The following is a 15,304-nucleotide window of genomic DNA, read 5'->3' as shown; positions in this document are numbered from 1 at the left end:
GTACCTTACCTATACTGTCACTGTGTACACCGACTACGGCGTTGAGCTGCAGCAGAGTGCCAGCAGAGGGACTGCCTGTCTGATACCCCTGAAACCACACACACACAAACACACACACACACACACACACACACACACTCACACACACACACACACATTAGGACTGCTTTCCCCATACGCCTTCAGATTAACTTTGTATGGGATTGTGTGGGATTTTATGGGTTTATCAGGAACCAATATTATTGTATCCTTTTGTCACTGATGCTGGTTTTGAATTGAAAAAAAAATAACAAAGACCTACAGTTGATGTAATTATCATGATAGGATGATTCTTCATCCCTCTCCTGTGGTACCTGTAATACAATCTTATCCAGTTGCACTGAGCCCCCTAGTGACTGAAGGTGGTACAGGCGCCTTTATTAGTTTACCCTGAAATCTCGTAACCAGCACAGACAAACTCCTGGGATACCCATGGCAGACTAACAGATGTTGATGTGGAGCATTGGCCCAGAGCACACACTCACACACACACACACACACACACACACACACACACACACACACACACACACACACACACACACACACCGACTTCCGTGAGAGAGAGCCTCCTAGGCCCACATACTGACTGCCAATCTGAGATTACCCATGTGTGTGTGCCACCTCCTTCCCCGCGCCCACTGTATAATCTCCAATTACCACTCTAATCCCTGCCAGGAACACTGGCACAGAGAGACAGGCAGAGAGATAGGGAGAGATAGGGAGAGAGAGGGAGCGAGAGAGAGAGAGAGAGAGAGAGAGAGAGATAGAGAGAGAGAGATAGAGAGAGATAGAGAGAGACAGACAGACAGAGAGAGGAAGGGAGAGAGGCAGATAGAGAGACAGACAGAGAGAGAGAGGCAGAGAGAGAGAGAGACAGGGAGAGAGAGAGAGCGAGAGAGAAACATGGAGAAATAGCGAGAGAGAGAGACTTTACATTACACACACAGGCTCTTGGGACTTGGCTGAACTGTGGAAGGGAATCTCCACACACTCCAGTCATCAGGGACCATCTCTATGCTTTGATGAGTGAAAAAGAGAACTATGCGTGCATGCATGGATATGGGTGCGTATGCACTCTTAATGATGTAGTAAACTCTAAGTGGAGGGGATTCTGTATGCTAATTCTGTGTTAGGGTTTGTTTTTACATTACAGTAACAGCATCAGGGAAAGGAGTCAAGACTGAGATTGCTGGGAAAGCGTGCTGAGGGTGGATTAGGAGTGAACTGGAGCAAGCCTGTGTGTGTGTGTGTGTGTGTGTGTGTGTGTGTGTGTGTGTGTGTGTGTGTGTGTGTGTTTTGTTTTTACGCTTATGTATGTGTGTGTGTGTGTGTGTGTGTGGGTTGCCCCCGACTTAAGGTGGCCCTATGGAGCAATTCTTGGACTCGTGACTCGATTTGGACTTAAGCACTGACTGCATTTGGACTTTTTTGTTCTGTCAAAATCTTTCAGATTTGTCCTTGACGTGAATTGATAAAGTAAACAAGCCTTGGCAGGGTGATGTTGACCACACATTAATGGCAAACAAAATAACAAATTTTTCTATATTCCTGATAAATCCATCTAATAGTTTATTGATGACTGTGCCTCATCTGGCGATCAGGTATAGCACAGCCTGGGCGCAGCTACAGAGAGAGGGAAGGAAATGCAAAATGCAAAGAAAACACAGGAAACACATGTGGCCGTAAAAAAGTGTGTGTGTGTGTGTGTGTGTCCATGTGTTTGTTTGTTTATATATGTCGGTGTGTTTTTAATTCATCGCAGATCAAGAGCGTCAATCTGTCAGAGGGCGAGCAGCTGTCAATCAGAGGGGTGAACGAGGCGGGTGCCCTGATAGTCCTGGCCAATCACACGCTCCTGGTGGAGGGTCAGGTGATCCGCAGCCCGACCAATACCATCTCTGTCTTCTTCCGCTCTTTCTCAGAAGGACCAATGGGCACCTTCCAGCTGCACTATCAGAGTAAGTCTACACACACACTCGCACTATTAAAGTAATTACACACACACTCACACACACTCATGCACTATTAAAGTAAGTCTACACACACTCATGCACTATCAAAGTAACTACACACACACTCACACACAGTCATGCACTATTAAAGTAACTACACACACACTCACACACACTCATGCACTATTAAAGTAACTACACACACACTCACACACACTCATGCACTATTAAAGTAACTACACACACAGGTTCACTCTCAAAATTACTCTGCACACACTGACACTCTTTCAGAGTAACTACACACAGAGACACTCTTTCAGAGTAACTCTACACACACTACTACATGGCTAAAGTGATTCTGCACACAGGTGAAGTTAAGCATGAGTTGTATTACTGAGGGAAGTCTATAGGTACACTATCAGACCATATAGGTTGCTCTACAGAGCGCAGCATTGTCCAATCAGCATCTGAAGTTGGACTACCAGAGTCAGTCTACCACTGTTCTTCCAGAGAGCGTTTACATAATGGTGCATAATTCCTTGTCAGACAGGTTTTTGACCACAGGAAGGTGGTTGCCTGGATCATTTAAAAACACAGCTGTATAATCCATCATTAGACAGGTTTTTAACTTCGGGGTGCCTAACCGGGTTCATTTAAAAGTCTGTAGCTCTGCATAATCCCCAATCAGACAGGTCTAACCTGGTTAATTTAAAATCACTAGCTGAGTCTACATACAACTCCATAATCCGCACTCTGACAGTTTTTTTTACTTCAGGGATTTTATCTGGTTATATTAAAAAAGCTAAGGCTAAAGTCTACGTGCGTCTCCATAATCCTCCCGCAGACAGGGTTTGGACCTCAGGGGTCCAACATAGTTCATTTTAAAAAGCTCCGAGTCAGTGGACAGCTGCAAAGTTGCTCAAAGTCCAAAGATCACTGAAGAATAAATCTTAGTGCTGCTGTTCTGCCCGTCTACCTTCTGTGCATTTAGATCCTGGAAAAGCATGTTGTTGTATAACAACATTGCAAATACACTTTATAGAAATGATATTATTCAGCCTACTAATAAAGTATGGGGAATATGCAGTTCCAGGTATGCTAAACACACAGAGTATAGTTGCTGCCCAAGGACTGACGAATAGGAAGCTCCTGGAAAAGCATTTTGTTGTCTTTGCTGCAAATACATTTGATTGCTTTATTATTTAACTTAGTGCATAAAGTATTTGCTGTATGGAGTGAGTATACATGCTGCACAGCATACAGAGCATTCATCACTGCTCAGGAATCCAGACATGTCCCTCTCTCATCTAAAATATTTTATTTTCTCCGGGAGCTGTCCTTGATCATAGAAAGTAATGTGCTGCTGTATTTTGTTGTGCTAATAGCAGGATTGCCATGGAGACTGAGTAACCTTGACAACCTTTTCATTCTTGCCGGTTTCCCGTCACCATCTTGTCCTGAGCAGTTTGGAGGGGCTAAACTGCCTTTATACATCAGGGTGGAATCTAATTAATTATACATTTGATTAAATCTATTACATCTTATTTGCCCATCAATTTGTTCATTAGGGGTTTGTGTTTCATGAGTAAAGGCCGTATCCAATGTCATTAGTGTATATTTGGAGCAGGTGTTGAGTGATTAAGTTGATCACATGTTATTCTTTTCGGCTAATGTTGACCCCACCCTTTTATAACCTTTTATATATATTTTTAACTCTGACGATTCACAGCTTTAATATATTGATTTGTCACATTATAAGATCTGTTAAAGTATTCAATATTCAGGTTCTGTCCACCTTGCGTGTGCTTGGAGTAGGAGATGGATGAGGTACATGTTATAAACGGTGCAGCCAAATCAAAGCCAGATTCACCATAGTAGAATCACAGACTGCACCTTTAAGAAATAGATATACAGTTCTATGAAAACATGAAAATGTATTGCCATGCAGTAACGCGTATCCTCGTGTTCCCTGGCAGTCTTTGGTCTGAGCTGCACCCTGCCGCGTCGCCCTCACTTTGGGGAGGTGTCGGTGCTGAATCTGCACCCTGGCGGCACGGCGCACTTTCACTGCCACATGGGCTATCACCTGCAGGGGGCAGCGCAGCTCACCTGCCTCAATGCCTCAATGCCCATCTGGAGCGCCAAGGAACCCAGCTGCAGAGGTGTGTGTGTGGGTGTGTGTGTGTTTGTGTGTGTTTGTATGTGTGTGTGTGTATCAGTGTGTGAGTGTGTGTCTAGTTTCTGGTTGGCTAGTTTCTGTTGTCTAGTTTCTGGTTATCTATTAATAGCTGCATGTTTATTCATTTCACATGTGTGTGTGTGTGTGTGCCTGGCGGTGGGCACTGAGTAGATTTTAATACCTTTGTGTTTCCCGTGTCCAGCTCTCTGTGGAGGTTCGGTGAAAAACGCCACTGTGGGTCGCGTTCTCTCCCCCTCCCCCCACCCAGGACCCAACAACACACTGGACCGGAGCTGCTCCTGGTCGCTGGAGGCCCCCGCAGGACAGAGACTACACCTGCACCTGGAGAGGATGAACCTCGGGCCCACAGACAGGTGTGTGTGTGTGTGTGTGTGTGTGTGTGTGTGTGTGTGTGTGTGAGTGTGTGTGTGTGAGTGTGAGTGAGAGAGTGTGTGTGTGTTTGTATGTGTGTGAGTGAGTGCGTGAGTGAGTGTGTGTGTGTCTGAGTGTGTGTGTGATTGAGAAAGAGTGAGAGAGTGAGAGAGTGAGAGAGAGAGAGAGAGAGTGTGAGTGAGTGAGTGAGTGAGTGTGTGTGTGTGTTCATGTTTATGTGTGTAAATGTGAGTGTGTGCGTGTTAATGTTTCTCTGTGCTATCCCCAACTCACAAGCATGTTATGAAATGGGTATTTTTACTACACAGTAAGCTTTTGCATTTTTGCGTGTGTGTGTGTGTGAGAGAGAGAGAGAAAGAGAGAGAAACAGAAAGAGAGAGAGAGAGACATGTGTGGATCTGTGTCGTCTCTCTGTTCTGTTCTTCCTGCCACACTGCAAAACAGCTCATTTTGCCGAGAGCTTCTGTGTTACATCCTGCCACAGATTCTTATTCATCTTGACTTGATCAATATTAATCTACTGCAGAAAGCCACACTAAGGAGGAAGAAATGAACACTAACTTTTAGAGGATATCAACCTAATGTTAGGATGCTCTTCTCTGAGAACTGAGGAGATGCATACAATTCATTATTAGGTGTAATTACCGGATTAGTAAGTGTGTGTGTGTATACATATCTAAGTAAGTGTGTGTGTGTATACATATCTGTGTGTGTGTGTGTGTGAACCTGCTCCTCTCCAGGTTGGTGTTATGGAGTGGTCTGGACGCAGGTTCTGTGGTGCTTTTTGACTCTGCGAGGGGGGGGCCCATCCCGTTTGAGGGCGTGATCAGCGAGGGACCGGCTGTCCGGGTCCAGTTCATCACTGACCAGCCCAACCACAACACCGGCTTCAACATCCGATTCGAGGGTGAGGAGCTCTCCATTCTCCCCAGCATCTCCAATCAGTCATGAGTCTGACGCTGAGTGGGAGAGGAAGAGACAGAGGAGGAGATAAACACAGAGTGTGGAGAAGAAAGAGAAGCAGATGTAGAGACCTAAAATGAGCGGGGTGTGGGGGTGGGGCCAGATAGATGGAGAGAGAAAGAATAGAGTGAGAGGGGAAGAAAACAAATCTTTCTTGTGCTGCTGTCAGTTTCAGGAGAGATAATACACACACTTCAGACAGCGTGATCGATAGCTGAAAAACTCAGTGCTAGGGAAATAAAACACTTTTGATAGAATAAGTGTTGGCGTGTCGGTAGAGAAAAAAAAATTGACCGGGACGAAATAATGAACATTTCACACAGGGTTTTTGTTTTATCACTTTTGTTCTATCTAGTTTGATTGAAAGTAAACACGTAACAGGTCAACTAGGTAGCACAAGGTGCCAACAAGACCAAGATCATGGGTTCGATACCCAGGATGCACACATAATGATAACAATGTATATCTGTAGGCTACTGTGCTATAAGTCACTTTGAATGAAAGTCTCTGATAAATAAATCTGGAATGTAAAGTTGTCAATAAAAGTAAAAACGGCATTGACGCATTTCTTTCTCAGCGTTTGAGAAGGGCCACTGCTATGAGCCGTACATCCAAAATGGCAACTTCACCACCTCGGACCCTGCGTACGGGGTGGGAGCCGTGGTGCAGTTCACCTGTGACCCCGGTCACTCGCTGGAGCAGGGCCCTCCCGTCATCGAGTGCATCAACACCAGAGACCCCTACTGGAATGACACGGAACCTCTATGTAAAGGTACTGCTGTCTTTAATAATCTTCAATGTCTATAATAATGGACATTATGGACCCTTAAAGAGTTCTTTGTCTCCATAGAACAAAACCCACAAAGGTTATTTTTGGAACTTTATTAAGGGTTCCTCATTAACTCTTTTTTTTTATCAATATTGAAAGCTAAACACCTTAAACATTCAGTTTGTCCTTGTGAATTGGCCAATCATCATTGTGTGCTGTTCCACTTGCCTGTGGAAGCGTTCCTCTGCTGCTGTAACCTCCTTAACCTGCATGTGTTTGGCCTCACGTGTCTCAGCTCTGTGTGGGGGAGACCTGGCGGGCCCCAGCGGGGTGATTCTGTCCCCAAACTGGCCCGACTCGTACGGGGAGGGGGAGGACTGCAACTGGAGGCTGCACGTGGGCGAGGACAAACGGATCCTCCTGGATGTGCAACTGTGAGTGTGGATGTAGTAATGTCAGTTTCCTGTGTGTATAGTAGGGCCCTGTTATATATATATATATATATATATCCCCAAAATACAATAAATCAAGTTTTTCAGTTATGAGCTCATCAGTGTCGTTGCTACTAAAACCTTGTTAGCCTGTTTTGAAATGACAGCGGTTAAACACTCATCGGAAGTTAGCTCTATGGTATGACCCCTTTGTTCGTCTGTTACTTTCTCTGAACGACTATCTTAAGTCACAGACACACACCTGAGCACACCTGAGCCTAATTCCCCTCTGGGCCGCATGCACTGAGTGTGTTAGTGTGGATTCCCAGACAGTTCTGTCTCCTGTCGTATCGTGTTTGGAGCAACATTGGTCCATGCTGGGATGGTTTACTGACCTTTTCAGCTGTCATCTGTATCATTGTTCTCTCTCTCTGTCTCTGTCTGTCTTTCTCTCCTCTCTCTCTTTATTTATTTTTCAATCATCTTCTTTTTTTCCTCTCCCTCCAACTCATCTTTAACTCTCTCTCCATCTTTCCCCCCTTATTTTCCACTCCTGTGTTTTTTTCTCCCCCCCATTTCTCTTTCCCTCTCTCTGTCTCTCTATCTCGCTCTGTCTCTTCCTGTCTCTCTCTCTCTCTCTCTCTCTCTCTCTCTCTCTGTCTCTCTATCTGTCTCACCCCCGATAGGCTGAACCTGAGTGACAGTGATATGGTGACTATACTGGACGGTGACGAGGTGACCACACGTATTCTGGGCCAGTATGTAGGGGGCACCAGCCCCTTCAAGCTGTCCTCCACCACACCGGACCTCACCATCACATTCCACTCCGACCCCGCCGGCCTGGTCTTCGGCAAGGGCGAAGGCTTCATCATCAACTACATGGGTGAGTGAGAGAGAGTCAGGGATGGCTCCAGGAATGGTCTCAGGAGGTAGAGGGGGTTGGAGGACTTGTGGAGGCAGGGTGGGGCATTAGTAGTATACACCAAATATTTTTTCAGTCAGAAGCCAGATCTTGCTATCACCCGCCATTCCAACTCTGGGGGCTTTGGCTCAGCAAGGGCGAGGGCTTCATCATCAACTACATGGGAGACAGAAGCCTGGTGGAAGAGGGATGAAGAGGGGACAAAGAAGAAGGACGACGAGAGGGTGGAAAGGACATCGAGGGCTGGCAGAAAATGTCAAAATAATATATTTCACTTAGTCAGTCAGGCGCTTGAGAAATACTGGGAAATCTTAATAGGCACTAATGCTTAGATTGTAGTGTGGCATTGCTCTGAACTGCAATATGTCCTGAAATACAGTGCGGAGGATAGACTTAACGACTGCAGACATGAAACAAGCAAAGAAAACACGTGTTGGAAAATAAAGAATAGGGAATAGGCTTAAGCACAGCACATTTACATTTAGTAATTTAGTCAAATGCAAAATGTGCCAAAGACTAAACTACAGACATTAATCAAAGATGCAAAACATGGCCCACAATGTAGGACAGCTTGAACAAACTAGCAAAGTATGCCAGAGAAAGTAGAGTAGGCTAACTAACTACTTAAAACAAATAGACATTACAACTACAGACATAAAACTAATGTGCAAAACAGAACAGTGAAGAGGATAGATTAAACAACGCAAGATATGTTACAGAGAGTGAGAAGTTTGCTAAAAAAAACACTGTCGCACTGTTGAGAAAAGATTGTGTGTAAATAGCAAAACAAAATCACTGAGAGGTTTCTGCTGGTCAACACGTCCATAACTTAGATGAGCAGTCATTGGATTTTGAGGGGTTGTATATGTCATTGACCTGCTGTTGTTATATATTGTTGTTTGAGTTCTTGAAATGGCGCTGAAATAACAGGAGAATCTATCACATGGACCAAAAGTGTTTGTGTCCTTGAGGAATGTGCTGAGGAAAAGGATGCATCGCCTGAGACAAATTATTTGTTTAAGTGTTTGTTTCGTTTATTTTTCTCCTCTCTATTGTCCCTGGTATTCCTACGTTCTGTTTCTCTTTCATCCCATTCTCTCTGGCCTCATTCACTCATTTTATATTTATCTCTTTCTCCCGTGAGATTTTTTCTTTCTCTGTTTTGTGAACATACTTATTTAGTCTCACTCTCCACTCGCTTTCTCTCTCTCTCTCTCTCTCTCTCTCTCTCTCTCTCTCTCACTCACACACACACTCTCTCTCTTACAACACAGACACACACACACATATCTTTAGTCTCACTCTCTCAGTGTATACCTCTCCCTACACACACTTTTACAAACAAACAACACACATTTTAAGTTTTCTCTGCACCAAGAGTTCCATCTGAAAATGTGACAAGAACACAGACACATCCAATCACCTGGTAACCTATTCATACACACATTAACCTCACATGCACACATACCTGCACAAGCACACACACACACACACACACACACACACACACACACACACACACACACACTTACACCGGCACGCACATTCACACACACACTCACACACATACACACACACTCACACTCTCATTCTGTATGCATAAACATGCCCTCACAAACCGAGAGATCATCCCTCCATCCTGATAGAGGGCACAAACCTCTCGTGGAGGCACTCACTGCAGCCAAAAATGATTTTAATGCATGTGGATTGCCTGGCAAATTGCATTACAAAAGCGTTCAGTGGAGTGAATGCCCAATGAAAACACTGTGAGCGGGCCATGAATTATTGATCTCTTACCAAGCCTGCTGGGATAGTGATCACTTTGCACATTAGCATGAAATTACTGCGTATGTTTAATGTATAGTCGAGTAATTGCCTCATACCATTTCAAACACATAGGGAGAATGTGTGCTGTCAACCTGTCTCAATGTGACTGATGGTGTGGTATTGTAATCTTGTCATTCTGACAGGACAGAGATGAGGGCTCTGCTCTAATTATCATGATCAAAATCTCATTCCTGTCTAGCCGATGCATTAAGCATAAAGTACTAAGTTCATGCACGCCAGTGATATATAATAGAATGTGAAATGTAGAATAAGAATGGAAAATTAAATTGCCGATGGAGTGTTATCTCTCCCTGCTTTATCTGAATGGATTTTTGTGCGTAGACCCTGTTCTCTCTTATTTGTACTTGGTAGAAGTAATTGTTTTTAAAGTACCCTGCACTGTATGAAATAATCCATCCAATTAAATCTAATGGCGTTGTCTTTTGTGTGTTGTGATGCTCTCTGCCAGAGGTGTCGAGGAACGACTCGTGTCCAGACTTGCCTGAGATCCAGAACGGCTGGAAGACCACGTCACACACAGCTCTGGTGCGAGGGGCACGCATCACCTACCAGTGTGACCCTGGATACGACCTGGTCGGCCGGGAGACGCTTACCTGTCAGCTAGACCTCACCTGGAGCATGCAGCCCCCCTTCTGTGAAAAGAGTGAGTCTGAGGACTTTGGCAGAGACTGGTGTGTGTGTGTTATCATGTATGAGGGGTAGTGTGTGTGCACGCATATGTGTGTGGGGCTTGATGTGTGTATGTGAAATGATGTGAGTGCATCGGTGTGTGTGTGTGTGAGTGTGTGTATGCGTGCATGCTCGCCTGCATGTGTGTGTATCTGTCCAACAGTCTGTGTCACACAGCCTGTTATTAAAATGTCCAAGTCATAGGGTGGTGAATCATACCTCTGAGGTAAACACTGTAGAACAGTATAAGCTCAGTGTACTGACATAGCCTTGTGCTAAGTATGGCCCAGGGAATCTCAGACAGGCTTATTCTACATCATATTATGCTAAATTACATTTCAAGCTACTGGCTTCACATTACAAGCTACCTTTAACCAGTCCACTTTAACCATACCAATGCTCTTGACTGATTGCATACCACACTCCAATCTACTCCAATCAGCTGAGGGCTCCTAGACTATACGGCCATGAAAACTCAGCACTGGGCAAGATGATCAGTGCTGTCCTCTTATTTGTTCTTCTTCTGCCTCCTCTCTCTCTCTCTCTCTCTCTCTCTCTCTCTCTCTCTCTCTATCTCTCTCTATCTCCCTGTCAGTTATGTATTGTTCAGATCCAGGCCACGTGGAGCATTCAACTCGAAGTCTCTCTGATCCCAAGCTTCTGGTGGGGACCGCCATTCAGTACACCTGCAATCCGGGCTTTGTCCTGCAGGGTGGCGCTACTCTCACCTGTTACGGACGGGAGCCTGGAACTCCTGTCTGGACAGCCCGTCTGCCTCACTGTGTTTGTAAGTCTCACACACACAAGTATAGATACACACACAAACACACACACACACACATGCACAGACATAGCATTATTAGTGTGTGTCTTTGGGATGCAAGTGTTACCATGCGCTGTTTGACATGATCATAGGACTGCATTGTTCACACACTCTCACACTCACAAATACATACACACACACACACACACACACACACACAAACAACACCGTGCATGGAACCATCTAAACTTAATTTCCAAAATCTCAATCTTTTTACCCTGGTGGTTATGGGTAACTGTAGCTTCATACGAACATTGTTTACACCATTAACTTCATCCGTGATGGCTCCATTTTGATTAAGGCGTTTCAGTTCATTGACACATCCGTCCTCTGGCCGGGAATGGAGTTCATTAGAGGCATAGCCCCCCGCTGTAAACAGCTCTCCGTCTGTTCGGCGTACTGGTGCTGCTTCCCACATGCTGAGCGGAGGCGACATTAGCACAAGCGCTACTGACATGCCTTCAGTATGCACCATGGAAACACAACAAGGGCCCCCGTCTCCATGGACACTGTCCAGTCGGGTGGAACACTAGCGTAATTATCAGAATCGAATGAAACCAGCCAAGGAGTTTGAAATGTGTTAATCAGGGTTTGAATCAAGTGGAGCACAGAACCAAAGAAGCAAAACTGTTCCCTTGTGAAGGATGTGTGTGAATGTTAGAATTTTGTTGTGGTGTTTGACACTTTTGGCAACACTGAAGTCTCCCTGATTTATATTTCCATTTGCTGGGGTTTGACCCCTCTGTGCAGTAGTATTTAACTCAAACATGCAGTTTCTATCAAGAACACATGTAAGATCTGTGAATGGACAACATGATCTGTGTAAGGAGATATGACAGTGTTTGCTGGAGTCCATATAATGTAACAAGAGCATCATCTTTTGCACAGTCATCCAGCATAATAACAAAGACATTATTTCTCTGGGAGTCTTTTCTTCACTCCTCCATCATCCTAGTCTTTTGAACTGGAGAGTAATAGAACACTCACACTCGCCGAACAGCACTCTTCTTTCATGTGAGCACAGCCAAAATTGACAGATTTGGCTGCGAGATCCAACCAGATTGAAACATTAAAGAGGCTATTATTATTATTATTATTATTATTATTATTATTATATTAATATTATTATTCTAGAGCATTTTGCTCTGTGTGGGGCTCTGTTTTTGTTCACTACATTTTCCAGCTCAGCAGCGCTCTTGCAGAAGGTTTGTGCATTTTCACGTGTTCCTCAGCCATACATCATCAGGTTAGGTTTAGAAATAGTATTACTTACACATTAACTGCAGCTATTAGTAAGCACTGAAGCATAGTGTGTCTGTGCTATAGTTACACATGGCTATGTGACCCAATCTCTTCTTTATGTTCCTCTCTTCTCCTCGATACCAAGCGGAGGACTCTGTGTCTTGCGAGAACCCAGGGCTCCCGGAGAATGGCTACCAGATCCTGTCCAAGAGGCTGTACCTGCCAGCCGAGACCCTCACTTTCATGTGCTACCAGGGCTACGAGCTGGATGGCGAGTTCGCCATCAAGTGCATTCTGGGAAATCCCTCATTCTGGAGCGGCCCACTTCCTCTCTGTCGAGGTAAGAGGAGGAGGAGGAGGAGGAGGAACGGAGCCGTTAACGGCAGACTCTTGCATGGGTCTGGCTCAATTCTGCCACAGATGCCGTTAGATTCCTCCCAGGTGACCTCTGTGACAAGACTACACACTTTGAGATAACTTCTTAAAGGCCCTGACAGTGCAATATGCTCACGTAGCAGCTTCTAATCTTGGGTTGTATTCAGTTTGGTTGTTCACTTTAAAATGTTGGACTGAAGAGAAACCTTTTGTGACTTTTTGCCAATCTGTGTCTCTTGCAGCCAGGCCAGACTGCTTTGGCAACCATGCTCTGGAGGGTAAGTCTGTTCGGTTGAAAATGCTACCTGCACTGCAGCCACTGATTCGTTTATCCCTTCCTGTTCATTTCCTTGAAGATATACTGAATCTATCTGTCCTCTATTGTTTCTTGTTGCTCTCCTCTTTCCCGCTCCTGCCTCTCTCGCCTCCTTGCGTTCTTCCTCGCCTCCTTGCGTCCGTCTCCGCTGTGGCGTGGGCTAGTGGCAGAGGCGGCTGCTAGCTCGTCTCTGGACGGGGGCAACATGGCGCTGGCCATCTTTATCCTGGTGCTTCTGCTCTCCGTGCTGCTGGGCGGCGTCTATGTCTATGTGACGAGGTCAGCCTTCCTTCTGAAAGCTGGGAATGTGTGTGTGCGTGTGTAGCGTGTGTAGCGTGCGTGTGTGTGTGTGTGCGTGTGTAGCGTGTGTGTGCATAAGAATGAAAGACAAGAGAGTGACAGACAGTGGGCTTTACCTTTAATGGATCACAACCTTAGCCTCCAAACATTTCCAGATAAAAGTATAACTTGTTGTTGTTTATGTCTATCTATCTATTTGTCTATTTATCTGCCTGCCTGGGTTTGTCAGCCAGTCTATCTATCTATCTATCTATCTATCTATCTATCTATCTGCCTACCCACATCTGTTTGTCAGCCAGTCTATATATCTATCTATCTATCTATCTATCTATCTGCCTGCCTGTGTTTGTCAGACAGTCTATCTATCTATCTAACTGTCTGTCTGTCTGTCTGCCTGACACTCTATTCATCTCCTACATGCTCTCATGGTTTCTTTATCTGTCCTGCAGGTGTCGCTATCACTCAAACCTGCGCCTGCCTTTGATGTACCCCCACCCATACAGTCAGATCACCGTGGAGACAGAGTTTGACAACCCACTCTATGAAACAGGAGGGGTGAGAGGCATTTTTCTCAATCCTGCCCCCACAGAAATCTCCTAAATCAGCTAATCATTTTTATTTCATTAGTGTAACTGAAATAAGAACTGTATATCGGAGTGATACACTGAGTTGTTCAATGAAGGCTTTGGTCTGTGTTCGTCTCTTTCAGGACACAAGAGAGTATGAGGTGTCAATATGATGAGCCCACCAGAGGATTGGCCCCAGCCCATCGTGATTCCACCCCATCAGATGATTTGTAAATAGCCCCGCCCCTACCCTGTCCTCAGCCTCATAAAACATGTCTGCAGTATGCACAGCTGCCGCTAGGGGGCAGACAAACACAACGTGAGAGGGATGCAATGACAGAAAACAGGAAGAGAAGTAGTCCCAGTGAAGAAAGAAGAACTAGGTGAGAAGTGACAAGTACAAATACAGAGAGATAAGAGTTTTTGTGTGTGTGTGTGTGTGTGTGTGTGTGTGTGTGAGAGAGAGATAGTGTGTGTGTGTGTGTGTGTGTGTGTGTGTGTGTGTGTGTGTGTGTGTGTGTGTGTGTGTGTGTGTGTGAGCGAGAAAGAGAGAGAGTGAGATGAAGAGAGAGAAAAAAGAAGGAATTGGTGTGGTGATGGAATCAGTTAAAGTCTTTGCGGTATTTGTGAAACTTGAGGGTGGCTTACTTGGAGCATAACTGTGGTTATGATTCTGAAGTGATAAAAAAATTAACATATGCACTTGATGTAGGAAGGCATCCATTTCTTATTCAATCATTCAGTGAAAGAGAGAGAGAAAAAGAGAAAGAGAGATGTGTCACAAGATATAGTTTATTCTGTAGAGTCCTTGACATGCATAAGTGGCACCTTACGATCTGTAAGACGCCCAGAAATTCAACTTATCAGTCTGTTTACACCCCTTCCTGCCTGCAGTCATTTTTACAGCTTTGTACTTCAAACAGTTTTTAGAACAGGTTTTGGTAGTCAAACCCCCATGCAAGTAACATAAAAACAGGAAATCCACATGAAAAAAAGATGTATTTATTTTGATGTAAATGTGATGTTTTCTGCTGATCAATGTACATTTTTGGTTTTGAAAATAATAAAAGGAACATGAAACTGATTTCCCTAAATAAATGGTAAAATAAATACAACAATAGATTATTTCTTACGAAACAAGAAGTGTCCTTATTTTTTTCACTGTGTTGATTGAGATTGGGAGTGTTTCTTTTTTTATTTTACATTATATTTCTTGTATGGTTTTTCTTCTGAATCTATACTCATACAGCAGTGTATGTGGGTAAATCAGTTGTGACTTTGGATATCAAAGAGTGTACAGTTGTACAGGAGGGGTATGTTTGTGTATTATCATCACACATCTGTGGTTCCTCTATCGCAATTTTGTAATAGAGCGATTGTAAACAAGAAGGCCTTTGTGGTGGTTGTCTGTACTTCGACTCCCCAGGGAACTCCATAATGAACATACCTCTATTCAGATCTGCAGATACACACAGGCTTTTTAAATTGTTAAGGGGTGCCAGACTCCTCCGAGG

At 44.5% G+C, this 15,304-nt stretch overlaps 1 protein-coding gene across 2 annotated transcripts in view; it reads left to right on the top strand.

The window, feature by feature from the left end:
* Positions 1 to 14,159, top strand: part of LOC105904575 (seizure 6-like protein) — a 39,079-nt gene extending 24,920 nt beyond the window's left edge. For both annotated transcript variants that reach the window (XM_031577218.2, XM_031577217.2), the window contains exons 4-17: positions 1,805 to 2,000; positions 3,971 to 4,156; positions 4,376 to 4,547; positions 5,307 to 5,473; positions 6,107 to 6,301; positions 6,594 to 6,732; positions 7,416 to 7,612; positions 9,948 to 10,142; positions 10,764 to 10,955; positions 12,379 to 12,573; positions 12,851 to 12,886; positions 13,089 to 13,203; positions 13,674 to 13,779; positions 13,934 to 14,159. In XM_031577218.2, the coding sequence (XP_031433078.1) occupies positions 1,805 to 2,000; positions 3,971 to 4,156; positions 4,376 to 4,547; positions 5,307 to 5,473; positions 6,107 to 6,301; positions 6,594 to 6,732; positions 7,416 to 7,612; positions 9,948 to 10,142; positions 10,764 to 10,955; positions 12,379 to 12,573; positions 12,851 to 12,886; positions 13,089 to 13,203; positions 13,674 to 13,779; positions 13,934 to 13,963 (2,121 nt within the window). In that variant the 3' untranslated portion in view covers positions 13,964 to 14,159. The remainder of the gene's footprint in view (positions 1 to 1,804; positions 2,001 to 3,970; positions 4,157 to 4,375; positions 4,548 to 5,306; positions 5,474 to 6,106; positions 6,302 to 6,593; positions 6,733 to 7,415; positions 7,613 to 9,947; positions 10,143 to 10,763; positions 10,956 to 12,378; positions 12,574 to 12,850; positions 12,887 to 13,088; positions 13,204 to 13,673; positions 13,780 to 13,933) is intronic.
* The last annotated feature ends 1,145 nt before the right edge of the window (positions 14,160 to 15,304 follow it).

This window comes from Clupea harengus, chromosome 12, assembly GCF_900700415.2.
Source record: "Clupea harengus chromosome 12, Ch_v2.0.2, whole genome shotgun sequence".
Taxonomy (NCBI): domain Eukaryota; kingdom Metazoa; phylum Chordata; class Actinopteri; order Clupeiformes; family Clupeidae; genus Clupea; species Clupea harengus.
The sequence above is the reverse complement of the archived record's forward strand: the minus strand, read 5'-3'. Positions and strand labels throughout refer to the sequence as shown.